Source organism: Pseudophryne corroboree, unplaced genomic scaffold (genome assembly GCF_028390025.1).
Source record: "Pseudophryne corroboree isolate aPseCor3 unplaced genomic scaffold, aPseCor3.hap2 scaffold_845, whole genome shotgun sequence".
Classification (NCBI taxonomy): domain Eukaryota; kingdom Metazoa; phylum Chordata; class Amphibia; order Anura; family Myobatrachidae; genus Pseudophryne; species Pseudophryne corroboree.
In genome coordinates, this window is record NW_026970424.1 from 111,969 (window position 1) to 135,016 (window position 23,048).

General features: G+C 49.9%; 1 protein-coding gene across 2 annotated transcripts in view; it reads left to right on the forward strand.

Moving 5' to 3' along the window:
• The window catches only part of LOC135043024 (zinc finger protein 84-like), a 43,515-nt gene that overhangs the window by 6,634 nt on the left and 13,833 nt on the right, over positions 1-23,048 (forward strand). For both annotated transcript variants that reach the window (XM_063955077.1, XM_063955078.1), the window contains exon 5: positions 8,703-9,294. In XM_063955077.1, coding sequence (XP_063811147.1) covers positions 8,703-9,294 — 592 coding nt within the window. The remainder of the gene's footprint in view (positions 1-8,702; positions 9,295-23,048) is intronic.

The window sequence follows — 23,048 nt, forward strand, 5'->3', positions numbered from 1 at the left end:
GCATGGCAGAACAGAGAGCCCTCCAAAACCTTGCTACAAACTGTACACCTCGGTCAGATATTATTTCTGAGGGTAGACCGTGTAAGCGGAAAATCTCCCGTAGGAAGATTTGGGCAAGTTTTGGGGCAGAAGGGAGACCCTGGAGAGGAACAAAATGGGCCATCTTGGTAAATCTGTCCACTACGACCCAGATGGTATTGTATCCTTGAGAAGGAGGAAGGTCGGTGATAAAATCCATGGACAGGTGTGACCAGGGACGACTAGGAACAGATAATGGTTGTAACTGACCTGCTGGAGACTGACGAGGAGTCTTGTGCTGCACACACTTAGGACAGGATGCCACGAAATCCTTGATGTCAGCCTTCATCTTTGGCCACCAGTATGTCTCAGAGAGAAACTTGAAGGTCTTCAGGACACCAGGATGACCGGTGAACTTGGATTGATGGGCCCAAGATAGCAACTTGGGGCGGAGATCTGGGGAAACAAAAGTCTTACCAGGAGGAGGAGCTGGGGAGACTTGAGATGCAGCGAATACCACTGGACTCAGGATGGAATGTGGAACTGAGTCAGGCGTTTCCTCTTCGGATTCCATAGATCGGGATAAAGCGTCAGCTTTAACATTCTGCGAACCTGGGCGGAAATTAAGCTTAAAGTTAAAACGTGAGAAAAACATAGCCCACCTGGACTGGCGAGGATTAAGGCACTGGGCTGCCTTTAAATATAGCAGGTTTTTATGATCCGTGTAGATGTTGAACGGATGTTTGGCCCCTTCTAGGAGATACCTCCATTCCTCGAGGGCCAGCTTGATCGCCAGTAGTTCTTGATCTCCAACGGAGTAGTTAGCTTCTGCAGGAAGAAATTTTCGAGAATAAAATCCACAGGGGTGGATTTTCCCATCGGTTCCCTTCTGAGAGAGAACAGCTCCAACTCCAACTGTAGAGGCATCCACCTCCAACTCGAACGGTCTGTTTACATCTGGCTGAGACAGAACTGGAGCAGACATAAAGGCCAGCTTGATCTTCTGGAAGGCTGCTAAAGCTTCTTCTGACCAGTTGGAATGGTTTGCCCCTTTCCGAGTCAGGTTGGTAATAGGAGCGATGAGAGTGGAGAATCCCCGAATAAATTTCCTATAGTAGTTGGCAAATCCCAGGAACCGCTGAATAGACTTGAGAGAATTTGGAATGGACCAATTGGCAATGGCCTCCAACTTTGTCGGGTCCATCTGGAGATCCGATCCGGAAATTATATAACCCAGGAAGGGTATAGAGGGAACTTCAAAGGTGCATTTAGATAGTTTACCGTAGAGCCGGTTCTCACGAAGACGTCGGAGGACTTCACGGACTTGTAGACGATGAGATGGAAGGTCTTGGGAGAAGATGAGGATATCATCCAGATAAACAACGAGGTACTTATACAGAACGTCACGGAAGATTTCGTTCACAAAGTGTTGGAACACTGCTGGAGCATTACTCAACCCGAATGGCATTACCAGGTACTCGTAATGGCCATCTCGAGTGTTAAAAGCTGTCTTCCATTCGTCACCACTCCGGATTCTGATGAGATTGTAGGCACCGCGGAGATCTAACTTGGTGAAGATGCGGGCTCCTTTAACTCTGTCAAATAATTCGGTAATGAGTGGTAATGGATAACTATTTTTAATGGTAATGTCATTGAGACCCCGGTAGTCAATGCATGGACGCAGTCCTCCATCCTTCTTTTTAACAAAGAAGAAGCCTGCACCAGCGGGTGATGATGAAGGACGGATGAATCCCTTCTGTAGATTCTCCCTGATATAATCGCTCATCGCCTCAGTTTCAGGAACAGACAACGGGTAGGTGCGCCCCCTAGGTGGCTTCTTGCCAGGAAGGAGATCGATGGGACAATCCCATTCTCTATGGGGCGGCAGGACATCTGTGGCCTTCTCACTGAAAACATCAGAGAAATCTTGATAAGCCGCAGGAAGACTTGACTGTGTCTTTACTTCAGTAGACTTTATTGGACAAACTTGGGCTAAACAGGACTGATGGCAATGTGAACCCCATGAGGTAAGCTGTAACGTTGACCAGTCAAACTGTGGATTATGTAGCTGGAGCCAGGGCATGCCCAAGACGATCTCCTGGGTGGCTTGAGGAATGACTAAGAACTTAATCAGTTCAGAGTGTAGGAATCCAACTCCCAAGACCACTGGTACAGTTTGATGAGAAATATTCCCCTTGGAGATTCGACTACCATCCACGGCGGTAATATAAACTGGACAGGAAAGTTCACATATAGGCAAGCAAAATTTATTTACCGCAGCTTGGGTGATGAAGTTTCCTGCAGCTCCACAGTCCACTAATGCTGATGCGGACTGGAGCCCAACTGAAGTCTCTAACGTCACAGGAAGGATAAGGTCTTGATTAGAAGGAGCTTGTCTAGAAGATCCCAACTTGACTCCTCCTTTACAAGTCAGGATCTGGCGTTTCCCGAACGCACTGTGCAGGAGTTAATCTGGTGGCCGGCAGCCGCACAATACAGACAAAGTCTCTCACGAAGTCTTCTTGCCCGCTCTTCAGGAGTTAGGCGGGACCTATTTATTTGCATAGGCTCGTCAGAAGAAGGAGACTGGAACTGTACGGAAGGTATCATCCTTGATCTGCGTGGCTCACTCCGAGCGCGTTCATTATTGCGTTCGCGGATGCGAGAGTCCAACTTGATGCACAAGGAGATTAATTCAGACAATTGTACAGGAAGATCACGGGTCGCCAGTTCGTCTTTGATCCGGTCAGAGAGTCCATGCCAGAAAGCTGCTACCAGAGCCTGATTGTTCCACTGAATCTCTGCAGCCAACGTCTGGAACTGAATGACATATTGTCCCATACTACGGGTACCTTGACGAAGTTGGATTAGGTCAGCAGAAGCTGATGTTGCACGACCAGGCTCGTCAAAGATCCGTCTGAAGGTTGACACGAATTCTGTGTAGTTGTTAATCAGAGGGTCAGCACGTTCCCACAGAGGAGACACCCAGCTCAGAGCAGATCCAGAAAGTAGAGAGATGATGTAGGCAACCTTGGATCTAGACGTGGGGAAGTTATGTGACAACAATTCAAACTGGATTTCACATTGGTTGAGAAACCCGCGACATAACTTTGGACTGCCATCATACTTGCTTGGCACGGGCAGGTGCAGACGTGACACTGGAGCTGATGCAGCCGGCATAGAGGAACTCACAGCACTGGCAGGTGCTGGAGTAACAGGAACTGTAGAAGCGTGTACACTAGGCAGGGATTGCTGTAGTGTATCTATCCGGGAGGACATCCCTTGCAGGAACTGGAACATCTGCTGCTGCGCAGCCTCTTGACCATCCAGACGGGAGACCAGATTTTGCAAGGCCTCTGACCCCACACTCCGTCCACCATCCGAGTCCATCGATCCTGGACTTACTGTCAGATTGTGTTTTGGCTGTGTCCCCGGAGGAGGCGCTAGTGGGTCAGTGGAGGTGGATGGGAGAAAACGAGGAGGCTGGATTATGTTTCTGCGCATGAGCGCAATGATATTTATTCAACAGATGATTCACAGAACGGCAGCAGAAATAATAATAATAATAAATGCAAATGTCAATCACACAGCGTAATAGCTGAAAGTCTATGGCAACAGAATGAATGATGACTGGAGAAATGATAACCGGTAGTATGATAAACAGATGAAATGATAACTTTGTAAAGATGATTCTGGTATGGAAACCAGTGCAGGTTAAAACATGGAACTTGGCAGTGAAGATGTTAATTGGCAAACCTGGTAGCAGAGGCAGGAGTCTGACTATGTCCCCAGTGCAGGTGGTGAAGCACTGACAGCAAGCAAGCTGTATCACAGGTGGAGGAATGAAACACACCTGGAGTCAGTCTCTACTGCAAGGCTGAAGCACACAAGATGATGATGGGTGTGAAGCCTGTTGATGAATGCAGGTATTGCTGGGACTTGAAGTTCCACGGAGCTGTGTAATAACCAGGAGTACAAGTCTTAGGTAGAGAGCCAGGAACACGGAGGAAACAGGAACAGATCCTTTCACATGAGTCGCAGGAGTGACACAAAGTCCAGGATGCCTGCAGACTGATCCTGCAGTCTCTTATATACCCCTTGGTTCACAGACATTGGTGGAGTGAGGGAAAGTGGGTGCGGCCAAGCACCGGATTGGCCGCTGTATGCTGACTGTTGGAAACTGTCATGGCGGCGCCCATGCCGCGGCCTAGCGGGAACGCGGCGTGCTACACGCCTGCTGTCACAGGAGCGCTCCCAGGCCCATGATGGCGTCCGATGGCAGGGACGTGGACGACAGGTGACCGCAGGAAGCCAGGACGGAGTCCGCAGCGGCGGACAGATGTCAGCTTGGTGAGTCGATTCCTGACATTTCTGATACTACAAGTACCACAAATAAGGGTATTTTGTAGGGTGTGAATAAACTACTTGTAGTTTTGCCTGAATCAGATAAATTAAATGAAGTGTATGATGATACGTGGGTTTCCTCCGATAGAAAGTTATGGGCGGTATACCCTTTCCCGCCAGAAGTAAGGGCGAGTTGGGAAACACACCTTAGGGTGGATAAGGCGATCACACGCTTATAAAAACAAGTGGCGTTACCGTCTCCAGATACGGCCGCCCTCAAGGAGCCAGCTGATAGGAAGCTGAAAAATAGCCTAAGAAGTATATACACACATACTGGTGTTATACTACGACCAGCAATCGCCTCAGACTGGATGTGCAGCGCTGAGGGGGCTTGGTCGGATTTCCTGACTGAAAATTTTGATACCCTTGACAGGGACAAGATTTTATTGTCTATAGAGCATTTTAAGGATGCATTTCTATATATGCGTGATGCGCAGAGGGATATTTGCATTCTGGCATCAAGAGTAAATGTGATGTCCATATCTGCCAGACGAAGACACGACAGTGGTCAGGTGAGGCAGATTCCAGACGGCACATGGAAGTATTGCCGTATAAAGGGGCGGTCCATCGGACCTGGTGGCCATGGCAACAGCTGAAAAATCCACCTTTTGTTACCCCGAGTCACATCTCAGCAGAAAAGGACACAGTCTTTTCAGTCTCAGTCCTTTCGTCCCCATACGGGCAGGCGGGCAAAGGCCAGTCATATCTGCCCAGGGGTAGAGGAAAGGGAAGAAGACTGCAACAAGCAGCCCATTCCCAGGAACAGAAGCTCTTCACAGCTTCTGCCAAGTCCGCAGCATGACGCTGGGGCAGTACAAGCGGACTCAGGTGCGGTAGGGGGTCATCTCAAGAGTTTCAGCACGCAGTGGGCTCACTCGCAAAGGGACTCCTGGATCCTACATGTAGTATCCCAGGTGTACATTGGAAATTCGAGACGTCTCCTCCTCACAAGTTCCGGAAGTCTGTTTTACCAACGTCTTCCTCCGACAGGGAGGCAGTATTGGAAACAATTCACAGGCTGTATTCCCAGCAGGTGATAATCAAAGTACCCCTCCTACAACAAGGGAGGGGGTATTATTCCACACTATATTGTGGTACTGAAGCCAAACGGCTCGGTGAGATCTGAAATATTTGAACACTTACATACAAGCGTTCAAATCAAGATGGAGTCACTCAGAGCAGTGATAGCGAACCAGGAAGAAGGGGACGATATGGTGTCACTGGATATCAGGGACACTTACCTACATGTCCAAATTTGCCCTTCTCACCAAGGGTACCTCAGGTTCGTGGTACAGAACTGTCACTATCAGTTCAGACGCTGCCGTTTGGATTGTCCACGGCGCCCCGGGTCTTTACCAAGGTAATGGCCGAAATGATGATTCTTCTTAAAAGAAACTTGGACGCTTTCCTGATAAGGGCAAGGTCCAGAGAACAGTTGGAGGTCGGAGTAGCACTATCTTTAATAGTTCTACGACAGCACGAGTGGATTCTAAATATTCCAAAATCGCAGCTTTTCCGAGGACACGTCTACTGTTCCTAGGGATGATTCTGGACACAGTCCAGAAAAAGGTGTTTCTCCCGGAGGAGAAAGCCAGGGAGTTATCCGAGCTAATCGGGATCCTCCTAAAACCAGGAAAAGTGTCAGTGCATCATTGCACAAGAGTCCTGGTAAAAATGGTGGCTTATTACGAAGCAATTCCATTCGGCAGATTTCACGCAAGAACTCTTCAGTGGGATCTGCTGGACGAATGGTCCGGATCGCATCTTCAGATGCATCAGCGGATAACCCTATATCCAAGGACAAGGGTGTCTCTCCTGTGGTGATTACAGAGTGCTCATCTTCTAGAGGGCCACAGATTCAGCATTCAGGATTGGATGCTGGTGACCACGGAGGCCAGCCTGAGAGGCTGGGGAGCAGTCACACAAGGAAAAAAAAAAAAAAAAAATTTCCAGGAAAGTGTGATCAAGTCTGGAGAATTCTCTCCACATAGATGGAGCTAAGAGCAAAATTATAATGCTCTAAACTTAGCAAGACCTCTGCTTCAAGGTCAGCCGGTATTGATCCAGTGGGATAACATCACGGCAGTCGCCCACGTAAACAGAAAGGGCGACACAAGAAGCTGGAGGGCAGTGAAAAAACTGCAAGGATTTTTCGCTAGGCGGAAAATCATGTGATAGCACTGTCAGCAGTGTTCTCTCCGGGAGTGGACGACTGGGAAGCAGACTTCCTCAGCAGGCATGACCTCCACCTGGGAGAGTGGGAACTTCATAGGGAAGTTTTTCCGCATGATTGTGAACCATTGGCAAAGACCAAAGGTGGAAATGATGGCGTCCCGCCCGAACAAAAAACGGGACAGGTATTGCGCCAGGTCATGAGACCTTCAGGCGATAGCTGTGGATGTCCTGGTAACACCGTGGGTGTAACAGTCGGTGTATGTGTTCCCTCCTCTGCTTCTCATAACCAAGGTATTGAGAATTATAAGACATAGAGGAGTATGAACTATACTCGTGACTCCGGATTGGCCAAGAGGGACTTGGTACCCGGAACTTCAAGAGATGCTCACAGAGGACTAAGGGCCTGGGGAGCTAAGAAGGGACTTGCTTCAGCAGGTACCATGTCTATTCCAAGACTTACCGCGGCTGCGTTTGACGGCATGGCGGTTGAATGCCGGATCCTGAAGGAAAAAGGCATTCCATAAGAGGTCATACTTACCCTGGTCAAAGCCAGGAAGGAGGTGACCGTACAACGTCATCACCACATGTGGTGAAAATATGTTGCGTGGGTGAGGCCAGGAAGGCCCCACGAAGAAAATTCAACTAGGTCGATTTCTACACTTCCTGAAAACAGGAGTGTTTTGAGCCTAAAATTGGGGTTCTTTAAGGTTTAAGTTTCGGCCCTGTAGAATTTCTTCCGGAAAGAATTGACTTCAGTTCCTGAAGTCCAGATTGTCAAGGGAGTATTGCATATACACCCCTTTTTGTGCCTCTAGTGGCACCGTGGGATCTCAACATAGTGTTGGGATTCCTTAAAATCATATTGGTTTGAACCGCTCAAATCTGTGGATTTGAAATATCTCACATGGAAAGTGAACATGCTGTTGACCAATATCTCACATGGACAGTGACCATGCTGTTGGTCCTGGCCTCGGCCAGGCGATTGTCAGAATGGGCGGCTTTGTCTTACAAAAGCCCATATTTAATTTTCCATTCGGACAGGGCAGAACTGGGACTCGTCTCCAGTTTTCTTCCTAAGGGGGTGTCAGGTTTTCACCTGAAACAACCTATTATGGTGCCTGCGGCTACTAGGGACTTGGAGGACTCCAAGTTACTAGACGTTGTCAGGACCCTAAAAATATATATATATATATATATATATATAGTTTAGGACGGCTGGAGTCAGAAAGTCTGACTTGCTGTTTATATTGTATGCACCCAACAAGATGGGTGCTCCTGCGTCTAAACAGACGATTGCACGTTGGATCTGTAGCACAATCCAACTTGCACATTCTGTGGCAGGCTTGCCACAGCCTAAATCTGTAAAGGCCCACTCCACTAGGAAAGTGGGCGCATCTTGGGCGGCTGCCCGAGGGGTCTCGGCATTACAACTTTGCCGAGCAGCTACGTGGTCAGGGGAGAACACGTTTGTAAAATTTTACAAATTTGATACTCTGGCTAAGGAGGACCTGGAGTTCTCTCATTCGGTGCTGCAGAGTCATCCGCACTCTCCCGCCCGTTTGGGAGCTTTGGTATAATCCCCATGGTCCTGACGGAGTCCTCAGCATCCACTAGGACGTTAGAGAAAATAAGAATTTACTTACCGATAATTCTATTTCTCGTAGTCCGTAGTGGATGCTGGGCGCCCATCCCAAGTGCGGATTGTCTGCAATGCTTGTACATAGTTATTGTTACAAAAATCGGGTTATTACTATTGTTGTGAGCCATCTTTTCAGAGGCTACTTCGTTTTGTTATCATACTGTTAACTGGGTTCAGATCACAAGTTGTACGGTGTGATTGGTGTGGCTGGTATGAGTCTTACCCGGGATTCAAGATCCTTCCTTATTGTGTACGCTCGTCCGGGCACAGTACCTAACTGAGGCTTGGAGGAGGGTCATAGGGGGAGGAGCCAGTACGCACCATGTGACCTAAAAGCTTTTTTAGATGTGCCCTGTCTCCTGCGGAGCCCGCTATTCCCCATGGTCCTGACGGAGTCCCCAGCATCCACTACGGACTACGAGAAATAGAATTATCGGTAAGTAAATTCTTATTTTTTTATTTGTAGGTAGAACGTCTGTCTAATATTAAAACAGAAGATACAGAGGGAGAAGAAGAGACGTATGTGACTGATATAAAGGCAGAAGATATAGAGGGAGAAGAAGAGACGTATGTGACTGATATGAAGGCAGAAGATATAGAGGGAGAAGAAGAGATGTATGTGACTGATATAAAGGCAGAAGATATAGAGGGAGAAGAAGAGACATATGTGACTGATATAAAGGCAGAAGATACATTGGGAGAAGAAGAGACGTATGTGACTGATATAAAGGCAGAAAATATAGAGGGAGAAGAAGAGACGTATGTGACTGATATTAAAACAGAAGATATAGAGGGAGAAGAAGAGACGTATGTGACTGCTATAAAGGCAGAAGATATAGAGGGAGAAGAAGAGACGTATGTGACTGATATGAAGGCAGAAGATATTGAGGGAGAAGAAGAGACGTATGTGACTGATATAAAGGCAGAAGATATAGAGGGAGAAGAAGAGACGTATGTGACTGATATAAAGGCAGAAGATACAGAGGGAGAAGAAGAGACGTATGTGAGAGGTGATCAGCAGTGTAAGGAGGAGGAAATCCCTACAGATATCAACACAGGTGAGTAATAAACACTTATTACAGAAGTCACATATTCTCCTTCCTCAGTCACTACAGCAATCTCTTATCCTACACCCTCCTCTGTCAGTACAGACTAATGTGGAATATGTATTTCTGCTGCTGGGTACACTGGGCTCCACAGGGAATGACATTGGGATGTAGAGTAGGCGCTTGATCCGATGCACCAACAGGCTCAAAGCGTTGACCTTCTTCCCAGAATGCATAGCGCCGCCTCCTCTATAACCCCACCTTTGTGCACAGAAGCTCAGTTTTGTAGTTGGTGCCATGCAGTAAGCAGGCATACAACACGGGGGCTGTAGCCCTAGGAAATAGATTTTTAAAGAAATTCACGCCTCACAAGAAGATGCTGGCTCGCTACCCCCTCGCTGCGGAGCTAAGTAAAAATTGGGAATCACACCCGCCAGTGGATTTGCAGGTGGCGCAGCTGGTGGTATCCTCAGCTCTGCCCGTAACTATTGTCACGTCCCTGAGAGAGCCGACGGATAAGCGTGTGGAGGGTTGTTTAAAGGCAATTTACACTCTAAGAGGTGCTGCACATAGGCCCACAATTGCCGCGACATGGGCTGCAGAAGCTGTGGAAGCGTGGGCTCAGGAGCTGGAGGCGGAGTTGCCGTCCAACGCTTCTGATCATGCTAGACAATGCTTGTCGTATATTGTCACAGCGTGTCATTACATTAAGGAAGCGGCTTCGGATACAGGTATTCTGGCGGCCAAGGTTTCTACTACGTCCATACTGGCTCGCCGGATTCTATGGTTGCAGTCCTTGTCTGTGGATCTGTCTTCTAAGAAAACCCTGGAGGTACTCCTGTTTAAGGGAGACATTCTTTTTGGAGAAGACCTCAATAAGATAGTGGCTGACTTAGCTTCTGCTAAAACAACGTGTTTACCTAGTACTGCCCCTTCGGTGCCGAAGGCTAAGAGTACTCCCTTTTGTCCTTCAGGGTAAGCAAAGGGTCAGGCGTACTCGAAACAGGTACGCACTGCCAAACCAAATAAGCCCAAACAGGCCTGGGCTACCCATCAGCCTGCTTCCAAAACTAAAAAGCCTGCCGCATGGGGGATCCCAGAGTGGGGGGGGGGGGGGGGGCGAATTCTAGGGTATACCCAGGAATGGTTGAAGACCATTTCCGATGCATGGGTACGGGAAGTCGTCACTTGAGGTTACACCGTATCCTTCAAAAATCACCCCCCTCATAGATTTTGCCTGACAGACATCCCTTCGGATCAGGTAAAGGCAAAAACTCTTCATTCGGTGGTACAGTCCCTACTGGACACAAGAGTGGTAGTACAGGTACCTCTGGCTCAGAGAGGCAAGGGGTACTATTCACCGCTGTTCCTAGTCCCGAAACCGAATGGGTCTTCCCGGCCCATTCTCAACCTCAAGTCCTTGAACAAATTTGTGAAGGTCTCCAAGTTTCGTATGGAAACTCTTCGCTCTATTGTTCTGGCATTGGAACCTGGGGATTGTATGGTCTCCCTGGACATACAGGATGCTTACCTGCATATTCCCATTGCAATGTCGCATCAGCAATACCTGAGGTTTGCGGTTGGCAACCTCCATTACCAATTTTGGGCGTTACCCTTTGGTTTGACCACGGCTCCGCAAGTCTTCACCAAGGTTATGGTGGTCATGACGGCTGTGCTCCGCCGTCAAGGGGTCAGGATCCTACCGTACCTGGACGACTTGTTGATACTGGCAAATTCCCCAGAAACTCTCCTACGCCATCTGGATCTGACTATCCAGTTTCTGCAAGCCCACGGGTGGCTCATCAACTGGAAGAAATCTTCCCTGGTCCCTGCTTGGAGCATGGTGCACCTATGGGCAGAGGCGGATTGGCCATAGGGCTTGCAGGGAAGACTCCCGGTAGGCCGACGCACCTGTGGGGCCTGTTTTGTTTGAGGACATGCGGTCCTATTTATAGGCATAACGAATAAGATACAGAATAATTAGCATATATGAAAATGACTTTGCCACTTAGCCTGTGATTGCAGATGATCTAGTGTATGCTCTGTCTGCCTGCTTGGCTGACATATAAGATTGAGTGAATAGTGATTGGGATACGGTTGGTGTAATAAGCAAGAAAATATATCTACCTAAAGCAGGGGTGTCAAACTCAAATTCATCGGGGGCCGCATCAGCAGTTTGGTCCCCATCAAAGGGCCGGTTGTATCTGTAGGTCTATCCAAAATTTACCGCTCCACCTGCCTTATATGTGCCCAGCCATCTGCCCCCTTTTAAAGTGCCCAGCCATGTGCCCCCTTTTATAGTGCCCAGCCATGTGCCCCCTTTTATAGTGCACAGGTCCCCATTTTACACATTGTGGCAGGCACAGGTCCCCATTTTACACATTGCGGCAGGCACAGGTCCCCATTTTACACATAGCGGCAGGTACAGGTCCCCATTTTACACATTGTGGCAGGCACAGGTCCCCATTTTACACATAGCGGCAGTTACAGGTCCCCATTTTACACATTGCGGCAGGTACAGGTCCCCATTTTACACATAGCGGCAGGTACAGGTCCCCATTTTACACATTGTGGCAGGCACAGGTCCCCATTTTACACATAGCGGCAGTTACAGGTCCCCATTTTACACATTGCGGCAGGTACAGGTCCCCATTTTACACATTGCGGCAGGCACAGGTCCCCATTTTACACATAGCGGCAGGTACAGGTCCCCATTTTACACATTGTGGCAGGCACAGGTCCCCATTTTACACATAGCGGCAGTTACAGGTCCCCATTTTACACATAGCGGCAGGTACAGGTCCCCATTTTACACATAGCGGCAGTTACAGGTCCCCATTTTACACATTGCGGCAGGCACAGGTCCCCATTTTACACATTGCGGCAGGCACAGGTCCCCATTTTACACATTGCGGCAGGCACAGGTCCCCATTTTACACATTGCGGCAGGCACAGGTCCCCATTTTACACATTGCGGCATTGCGGCAGGCACAGGTCCCCATTTTACACATAGCGGCAGGTACAGGTCCCCATTTTACACATTGCGGCAGGCACAGGTCCCCATTTTACACATTGTGGCAGGTACAGGTCCCCATTTTACACATTGCGGCAGGCACAGGTCCCCATTTTACACATTGCGGCAGGCACAGGTCCCCATTTTACACATTGCGGCATTGCGGCAGGCACAGGTCCCCATTTTACACATAGCGGCAGGTACAGGTCCCCATTTTACACATTGTGGCAGGCACAGGTCCCCATTTTACACATAGCGGCAGGTACAGGTCCCCATTTTACACATTGCGGCAGGCACAGGTCCCCATTTTACACATTGCGGCAGGCACAGGTCCCCATTTTACACATTGTGGCAGGTACAGGTCCCCATTTTACACATTGTGGCAGGCACAGGTCCCCATTTTACACATAGCGGCAGGTACAGGTCCCCATTTTACACATAGTGGCAGGCACAGGTCCCCATTTTACACATTGCGGCAGGCACAGGTCCCCATTTTACACATTGCGGCAGGCACAGGTCCCCATTTTACACATTGTGGCAGGCACAGGTCCCCATTTTACACATTGTGGCAGGCACAGGTCCCCATTTTACACATTGTGGCAGGCACAGGTCCCCATTTTACACATTGCGGCAGGCACAGGTCCCCATTTTACACATTGTGGCAGGCACAGGTCCCCATTTTACACATAGCGGCAGGCACAGGTCCCCATTTTACACATTGTGGCAGGCACAGGTCCCCATTTTACACATAGCGGCAGGCACAGGTCCCCATTTTACACATAGCGGCAGGTACAGGTCCCCATTTTACACATTGTGGCAGGCACAGGTCCCCATTTTACACATTGTGGCAGGCACAGGTCCCCATTTTACACATAGCGGCAGGCACAGGTCCCCATTTTACACATTGTGGCAGGCACAGGTCCCCATTTTACACATAGCGGCAGGTACAGGTCCCCATTTTGCACATTGTGGCAGGCACAGGTCCCCATTTTACACATAGCGGCAGGTACAGGTCCCCATTTTACACATAGCGGCAGGTACAGGTCCCCATTTTACACATTGTGGCAGGCACAGGTCCCCATTTTACACATTGCGGCAGGCACAGGTCCCCATTTTACACATAGCGGCAGGTACAGGTCCCCATTTTACACATTGTGGCAGGCACAGGTCCCCATTTTACACATTGTGGCAGGCACAGGTCCCCATTTTACACATTGCGGCAGGCACAGGTCCCCATTTTACACATTGTGGCAGGCACAGGTCCCCATTTTACACATTGCGGCAGGCACAGGTCCCCATTTTACACATTGTGGCAGGCACAGGTCCCCATTTTACACATTGCGGCAGGCACAGGTCCCCATTTTACACATTGTGGCAGGCACAGGTCCCCATTTTACACATTGTGGCAGGCACAGGTCCCCATTTTACACATTGTGGCAGGCACAGGTCCCCATTTTACACATTGCGGCAGGCACAGGTCCCCATTTTACACATTGTGGCAGGCACAGGTCCCCATTTTACACATAGCGGCAGGCACAGGTCCCCATTTTACACATTGTGGCAGGCACAGGTCCCCATTTTACACATAGCGGCAGGCACAGGTCCCCATTTTACACATAGCGGCAGGTACAGGTCCCCATTTTACACATTGTGGCAGGCACAGGTCCCCATTTTACACATTGTGGCAGGCACAGGTCCCCATTTTACACATAGCGGCAGGCACAGGTCCCCATTTTACACATTGTGGCAGGCACAGGTCCCCATTTTACACATAGCGGCAGGTACAGGTCCCCATTTTGCACATTGTGGCAGGCACAGGTCCCCATTTTACACATAGCGGCAGGTACAGGTCCCCATTTTACACATAGCGGCAGGTACAGGTCCCCATTTTACACATTGTGGCAGGCACAGGTCCCCATTTTACACATTGCGGCAGGCACAGGTCCCCATTTTACACATAGCGGCAGGTACAGGTCCCCATTTTACACATTGTGGCAGGCACAGGTCCCCATTTTACACATTGTGGCAGGCACAGGTCCCCATTTTACACATTGCGGCAGGCACAGGTCCCCATTTTACACATTGTGGCAGGCACAGGTCCCCATTTTACACATTGCGGCAGGCACAGGTCCCCATTTTACACATTGTGGCAGGCACAGGTCCCCATTTTACACATTGCGGCAGGCACAGGTCCCCATTTTACACATTGTGGCAGGCACAGGTCCCCATTTTACACATTGCGGCAGGCACAGGTCCCCATTTTACACATTGTGGCAGGCACAGGTCCCCATTTTACACATAGCGGCAGGCACAGGTCCCCATTTTACACATTGTGGCAGGCACAGGTCCCCATTTTACACATAGCGGCAGGCACAGGTCCCCATTTTACACATAGCGGCAGGTACAGGTCCCCATTTTACACATTGTGGCAGGCACAGGTCCCCATTTTACACATTGTGGCAGGCACAGGTCCCCATTTTACACATAGCGGCAGGCACAGGTCCCCATTTTACACATTGTGGCAGGCACAGGTCCCCATTTTACACATAGCGGCAGGTACAGGTCCCCATTTTGCACATTGTGGCAGGCACAGGTCCCCATTTTACACATAGCGGCAGGTACAGGTCCCCATTTTACACATAGCGGCAGGTACTGGTCCCCATTTTACACATTGTGGCAGGCACAGGTCCCCATTTTACACATTGCGGCAGGCACAGGTCCCCATTTTACACATAGCGGCAGGTACAGGTCCCCATTTTACACATTGTGGCAGGCACAGGTCCCCATTTTACACATTGTGGCAGGCACAGGTCCCCATTTTACACATAGCGGCAGGCACAGGTCCCCATTTTACACATTGTGGCAGGCACAGGTCCCCATTTTACACATTGCGGCAGGCACAGGTCCCCATTTTACACATTGTGGCAGGCACAGGTCCCCATTTTACACATTGCGGCAGGTACAGGTCCCCATTTTACACATTGTGGCAGGCACAGGTCCCCATTTTACACATTGTGGCAGGCACAGGTCCCCATTTTACACATTGCGGCAGGTACAGGTCCCCATTTTACACATTGCGGCAGGCACAGGTCCCCATTTTACACATAGCGGCAGGTACAGGTCCCCATTTTGCACATTGTGGCAGGCACAGGTCCCCATTTTACACATAGCGGCAGGTACAGGTCCCCATTTTACACATAGCGGCAGGTACAGGTCCCCATTTTACACATTGTGGCAGGCACAGGTCCCCATTTTACACATTGCGGCAGGCACAGGTCCCCATTTTACACATTGCGGCAGGCACAGGTCCCCATTTTACACATAGCGGCAGGTGGTGGAAGGAGGGAGAGAGAGAGAAAGAGAGGAAGGGAGAGGGGCTGACTTACATTTGAAGCGGTTCTCGCCGCTCTTCAGCCGCCTCTCCCTCCTCGTCTGCGCGGCTCCCTTCTCCCTCCTCCGACGGGGTTTCGTTGAATGACGCGTTTGCGCCGTGACGTCACGACGCAATCGCGTCATTCCGCGAAACCCCGCCCCCCCCCGAGCTGGGCACTCGGGAGAAGGGGGTTTCATGACGGCGGCACCGCGGGCCATCAGACGAGGTCTGGCGGGCCGGATTTGGCCCGCGGGCCTTGTCTTTGACACCCCTGACCTAAAGAATTATATAGTTTCCTAAATTCTGAAGGTGTATAATATAATGTGCTCCTAATATTTAATGTTATTTCTTTTTATCTTCCCCCTTGATGCTGGACATGCCCACTATCTGGAAAGTCTTGGGGGGAGGGAGCTGCTGCCATGGCCCATGGCTAGACCTTACACCTCTGGTGCTGCCCATGTGGGGCCACTAGTACATATTTCTCTGACGTCCTAATGGATGCTGGGAACTCCGTAAGGACTATGGGGAATAGCGGCTCCGCGGGAGACTGGGCACAAATAAGAAAGCTTTAGGACTACCTGGTGTGCACTGGCTCCTCCCCTATGACCCTCCTCCAGACCTCAGTTAGATCTTTGTGCCCGGCCGAACTGGATGCACACTAGGAGGCTCTACTGAGCCTGCTAGAAAGAAAGTTTTAAATAGGTTTTTTTATTTTCAGTGAGACCTGCTGGCAACAGGCTCACTGCAGCGAGGGACTAAGGGGAGAAGAAGCGAACCTACCTGCTTGCAGCTAGCTTGGGCTTCTTAGGCTACTGGACACCATTAGCTCCAGAGGGATCGAACGCAGGGCCCGACCTCGATGTCCGTTCCCGGAGCCGCGCCGCCGTCCCCCTTACAGAGCCAGAAGCAAGAAGTGGTCCAGAAAATCGGCGGCAGAAGACTCTGTCTTCAACAAGGTAGCGCACAGCACTGCAGCTGTGCACCATTGCTCCTCATGCACACCTCACACTCCGGTCACTGATGGGTGCAGGGCGCTGGGGGCGCCCTGAGCAGCAATAAGACACCTTGGCTGGCAAATATACACCATATATAGTCCAAAGGGCTATATAGGTGTAAATTAACCCCTGCCAGATTTCCAGAAAAAGCGGGAAAAAGTCAGCCGAAAAAGGGGCGGAGCTATCTCCCTCAGCACACCGGAGCCATTTTCCCTCACAGCTCTGCTGGAAGGATCGCTCCCTGGCTCTCCCCTGCAGTCCTGCACTACAGAAAGGGTAAAAAAGAGAGGGGGGGGCACTCAATTTAGGCGCAGTGTATGATATAAAAGCAGCTATAAGGGAAAACACTCTGTATAGTGATATCCCAGTATATATAGCGCTCTGGTGTGTGCTGGCATACTCTCCCTCTGTCTCTCCAAAGGGCTTTGTGGGGTCCTGTCCTCTGTCAGAGCATTCCCTGTGTGTGTGCTGTGTGTCGGTACGGCTGTGTCGACATGTATGATGAGGAGGCTTACGTGGAGGCGGAGCAAATGCCTGTAAATGTGATGTCACCCCCTGCGGGATCGACACCTGAGTGGATGGACTTATGGAAGGAATTACGTGAAAGTGTCAACTCCTTACACAAAAGGTTTGACGACATGGGACAGCCGGCTACACAGCTTGTGCCTGTCCAGGCGTCTCAAAGGCCATCAGGGGCTCTAAAACGCCCGCTACCTCAGATGGCAGATACAGACGTCGACACTTATACCGACTCCAGTGTCGACGACGAGGAGACTAATGGAACTTCCAATAGGGCCACCCGTTACATGATTGAGGCAATGAAAAATGTTTTACACATTACTGACATTACCCCAGGTACCACTAAAAAGGGTATTATGTTTGGTGAGAAAAAACTACCCGTAGTTTTTCCTGCATCTGAGGAATTAAATGACGTATGTGAATAAGCGTGGGCTTCCCCAGATAAGAAATTGGTAATTTCTAAACGGTTATTGTTAGCGTACCCTTTCCCGCCAGAGGATAGGGCACGTTGGGAAACACCTCCTAGGGTGGATAAAGCGCTCACTCGTTTGTCAAAGAAGGTGGCACTACCGTCTCCGGATACGGCCGCCCTAAAGGAACCTGCTGATAGAAAGCAGGAGGCTATCCTAAAGTATATATACACACATACAGGTGTTATACTGCGACCAGCTATTGCCTCAGCATGGATGTATAGTGCTGCGGCTGCGTGGTCAGATTCCCTGACAGAGAATATTGATACCCTGTATAGGGACACTATATTACTGACTCTAGAGCATATAAAAGATGCGCTTTTATACATGTATGATGCACAGAGGGATATTTGCCGGCTGGCATCAAGAGTAAGTGCAATGTTCATTTCCGCCAGGCGAGGGTTATGGACTCGGCAGTGGTCAGGTGATGCCGACTCGTAAAGGCACATGGAAGTTTTGCCTTATAAAGGGGAGGAGTTATTTAGGGAAGGTCTGTCGGACCTCGTTTCCACGGCGACAGCTGCCCCCCAACAAAAGAAAGCACCGTACTATCAAGCACAGTCCTTTCGGCCCCATAAGGGCAAGCGAGCGAGAGGCGCGTCCTTTCTGCCAAAAGGCAGAGGTAAAGGAAAAAAGCTGCAGCAGACAGCCAGCTCCCAGGAGCAGAAGTCCTCCCCCGTTTCCGCCAAGTCCACAGCATGACGCTGGGGCTTCGCAGGCGGACCCAGGTACGGTGGGGGCCCGTCTCAAGAATTTCAGCACACAGTGGGCTCGCTCACAAGTGGATCCCTGGATCTTTCAGGTAGTATCTCAGGGGTACAGACTGGAATTCGAGACGCCTCCCCCCCGCCGTTTCCTAAAATCTGCCTTACCGACAAGGAGGCAGTGTTAGAGGCTATACACAAACTGTATTCACAAAAGGTGATTATCAAGGTGCCCCTCCTTCAACAAGGAAGGGGTTACTATTCCACAATGTTTGTGGTACCGAAACCGGACGGTTCGGTGAGACCCATTTTAAATTTGAAATCCTTGAACACATATATAAAGAGGTTCAAGTTCAAGATGGAATCGCTCAGGGCGGTTATCTCAAGCCTGGAGGAAGGGGATTACATGGTATCACTGGACATCAAGGATGCTTACCTGCATGTCCCAATTTACCCTCCTCACCAGGAGTACCTCAAGTTTGTGGTACAGGACTGTCACTACCAGTTCCAGACGCTGCCGTTTGGGTTATCCATGGCACAGAGGGTCTTTACCAAGGTAATGGCCGAAATGATGATACTCCTTCGAAAGAAGGGGGTTTTAATTATCCCGTACTTGGACGATCTCCTGATAAAGGCGAGGTCCAAGGAGCAGTTGTTGGTGGGGGTAGCACTATTTCAGGAAGTGCTACAACAGCACGGCTGGATTTTCAATATCCCAAAGTCACAGCTGGTTCCTACGACACGCCTTCTGTTCCTGGGGATAATTCTGGATACAGACCAGAAAAGAGTGTTTCTTCCGGAGGAGAAAGCAAAAGAGTTGTCGTCTCTAGTAAGAAGCCTCCTAAAACCAGGACAGGTGTCAGTGCATCAATGCACGAGAGTCCTGGGAAAGATGGTAGCCTCATACGAGGCAATTCCATTCGGCAGATTCCACGCAAGAACCTTCCAGTGGGACCTGTTGGACAAGTGGTCCGGATCGCATCTTCAGATGCATCAGAGGATAACCCTGTCACCAAGGACCAGGGTGTCGCTCCTGTGGTGGCTGCAGAGTGCTCATCTCCTAGAAGGCTGCAGATTCGGGATACAGGACTGTGTCCTGTTAACCACGGATGCCAGCCTTCGAGGCTGGGGGCAGTCACACAGGGAAGTAATTTCCAGGGACTGTGGTCAAATCAGGAGATTTCTCTTCACATAAATATTCTGGAATTAAGGGCCATCTACAATGCCCTAAGCCAGGCAAGACCTCTGCTTCAAAACCAGCCGGTACTGATACAATCAGACAACATCACGGCGGTCGCCCATGTAAACAGACAGGGCGGCACAAGAAGCATGGGGGCAATGGCAAAAGCCACAAGGATTCTCCGATGGGCAGAGAATCACGTGTTAGCACTGACAGCAGTGTTCATCCCGGGCGTAGACAACTGGGAAGCAGACTTCCTCAGCAGGCACGACCTCCATGGGGACTTCATCCAGAAGTCTTCCAAATGATTGTAAACCATTGGGAACGGCCAAAGGTGGACATGATGGCGTCCCGCTTCAACAATAAAACAAAAAAGATATTGCGCCAGGTCAAGGGACCCTCAGGCGATAGCAGTGGACGCTCTAGTGACACCGTGGGTGTACCAGTCAGTTTATGTGTTCCCTCCTCTGCCTCTAATTCCCAAGATGCTGAGAATTATAAGAAGGAGAGGAGTAAGAACGATACTCGTGGTCCCGGATTGGCCAAGAAGAGCTTGGTACCCGGAACTTCAAGAGATGCTCACAGAGGACCCATGGCCTCTACCGCTAAGGCGGGACCTTCTCCAACAGGGACCCTGCCTGTTCCAAGACTTACAGCGGCTGCGTTTGACGGCATGGCGGTTGAACACCGGATCCTGAAGGAAAAAGGTATTCCGGAGGAAGTCATCCCTACCCTGATCAAGGCCAGGAAGGATGTAACCACACAACATTATCACCGCATTTTGCGAAAATATGTTGCGTGGTGTGAGGCCAGGAAGGCCCCAACGGAGGAATTTTAACTGGGTCGATTTCTGCATTTCCTGCAAGCAGGAGTGACTATGGGCCTCAAATTGGGGTCCATTAAGGTCCAGATTTCGGCTCTGTCGATTTTCTTCCAGAAAGAACTGGCTTCATTGCCTGAAGTTCAGACATTTGTCAAGGGAGTGCTGCATATTCAGCCCCCTTTTGTGCCCCCAGTGGCACCTTGGGATCTCAATGTGGTCTTGGGGTTCCTGAAATCACATTGGTTTGAGCCACTTAAAACCGTGGATCTGAAATATCTCACGTGGAAAGTGGTCATGTTGTTGGCACTGGCTTCGGCCAGGCGTGTGTCAGAATTGGCGGCTTTGTCTTGTAAAAGCCCTTATCTGATCTTCCATATGGATAGGGCAGAATTGAGGACTCGTCCCCAGTTTCTCCCGAAGGTGGTATCAGCTTTTCACTTGAACCAACCTATTGTGGTGCCTGCGGCTACTAGGGACTTGGAGGATGCCTAGTTACTGGACGTTGTCAGGGCCCTGAAAAGGACGGCTAGAGTCAGGAAAACTGACTCGCTATTTATCCTGTACGCACCCAACAAGCTGGGTGCTCCTGCTTCTAAGCAGACGATTGCTCGCTGGATTTGTAGCACAATTCAGTTTGCGCATTCTGCGGCGGGACTGCCGCATCCTAAATCGGTGAAAGCCCATTCCACAAGGAAGGTGGGCTCATCTTGGGCGGCTACCCGAGGGGTCTCTGCTTTACAACTTTGCCGAGCGGCTACTTGGTCAGGGTCTAATACTTTTGCAAAATTTTACAAATTTGATGCCCTGGCTGAGGAGGACCTTGAGTTTGCTCATTCGGTGCTGCAGAGTCATCCGCACTCTCCCGCCCATTTGGGAGCTTTGGTATAATCCCCATGGTCCTTACGGAGTTCCCAGCATCCACTAGGACGTCAGAGAAAATAAGAATTTACTCACCGGTAATTCTATTTCTCGTAGTCCGTAGTGGATGCTGGGCGCCCATCCCAAGTGCGGATTGCTGCAATACTTGTACATAGTTATTGTTAACTAATCGGGTTATTGTTGAGAGCCATCTGTTCAGAGGCTCCACTTGTTATCATACTGTTAACTGGGTTTAATATCACAAGTTGTACGGTGTGATTGGTGTAGCCGGTATGAGTCTTACCCGGGATTCAAAATCCTTCCTTAATCGTGTCAGCTCTTCCGGGCACAGTATCTTAACTGAGGTCTGGAGGAGGGTCATAGGGGGAGGAGCCAGTGCACACCAGGTAGTCCTAAAGCTTTCTTATCTGTGCCCAGTCTCCTGCTGAGCCGCTATTCCCCATGGTCCTTACGGAGTTCCCAGCATCCACTACGGACTACGAGAAATAGAATTACCGGTGAGTAAATTCTTATTTTTTCCAGGGATGCTTTTTGTTCCCAATCTGCTCCTGCCTGTGGGCGTTGTTGGACACTCACAACCAGCAGTTGTTTTTGTCTCAGAAGAAAGTCCTGAAGCTTCAGAACAGGATTCGATGCCTCCTATCTTGTCCGCAAGTGTCGATACATTCGGCAATGCAAGTGCTAGGTCTCATGGTGTCTGCTTTCAACATGGTGGAGTATGCTCAATTCCATTCCTGCCCTCTGCAGAAGCTAATTCTTACCAAGTGGGATGGCTTGCCTCACCAGATCAGGTCTCAAATGATCTCCTTGTCTCCGGAGGTCCATCTGTCACTGAACTGGTTGCTTCAGGACCAACGATTTAGCAGGGTTCGTCCCTTCTGGATCTTCAGCTGGGTCCTTCTGACGACGGATGCCAGTCTGAGAGGTTGGGGTGCTGTGTTGGAACAACACTCCCTTCAGGGTTGGTGGATCAAGGAGTCGTCTCTCCTCCTGATAAACATTCTGGAATTGCGGGCGGTGTTCAACTCATTCAACTTGGCCCTCATTTAATACAGAACAGACCTGTTCAAGTACAGTTGGACAACGCCACCACGGTGGCGTACATCAATCATCAAGGCGGCACTCAAAGCCACATGGCATTGAGGGAAGTATCACGGATTGTTTAGTGGGTGGAACGTCATCTGTCAGCCATATTGGCAGTGTTCATTCCGGGGGTCCTAAACTGGGAAGCGGACTTTCTCATTCGTCAGGACGTACATGCCAGAGAGTGGAGCCTCCATCCAGAAGTGTTTCAACTCTTTGTGGACAAGTGGGGCCTTCCAGATGTGGACCTGATGGCATCTGGACACAATCACAAGGTTCTGGTCTTCAGAGCAAGGACAAGGGATCCTCAAGCAGCGTTCGTGGACGCACTGGCAATTCCATGGAACTTTCGGCTGCCATACATGTTCCCTCCGGTGTCACTCCTGCCCAGAGTAATAAGGAAGTTCAAGAAAGAAGGAGGAATCCTGCTTCTGATCGCTCCAGCGTGGCCCAGATGGCATTGGTTCTCAGACCTTCAGGGTCTCTCGATAGAGAATCCCCTTCTACTTCCGCAGTGTCCAGATTTCCTCGTTCAGGGCCCCTGTGTATATTAGGATTTAGCCCGATTGGCTTTGACGGCGTGGCTCTTGAAGCTTCCGTCTTGAAGGCCAAAGGATTTTCTGAGGCGGTCATTCAAACCATGTTGAAGGCCCGGAAACCGACCTCTGCTCGGATTTACCATAAGGTCTGGAATTTTTACTTTGCTAGGTGTGCATCTAACAATTAT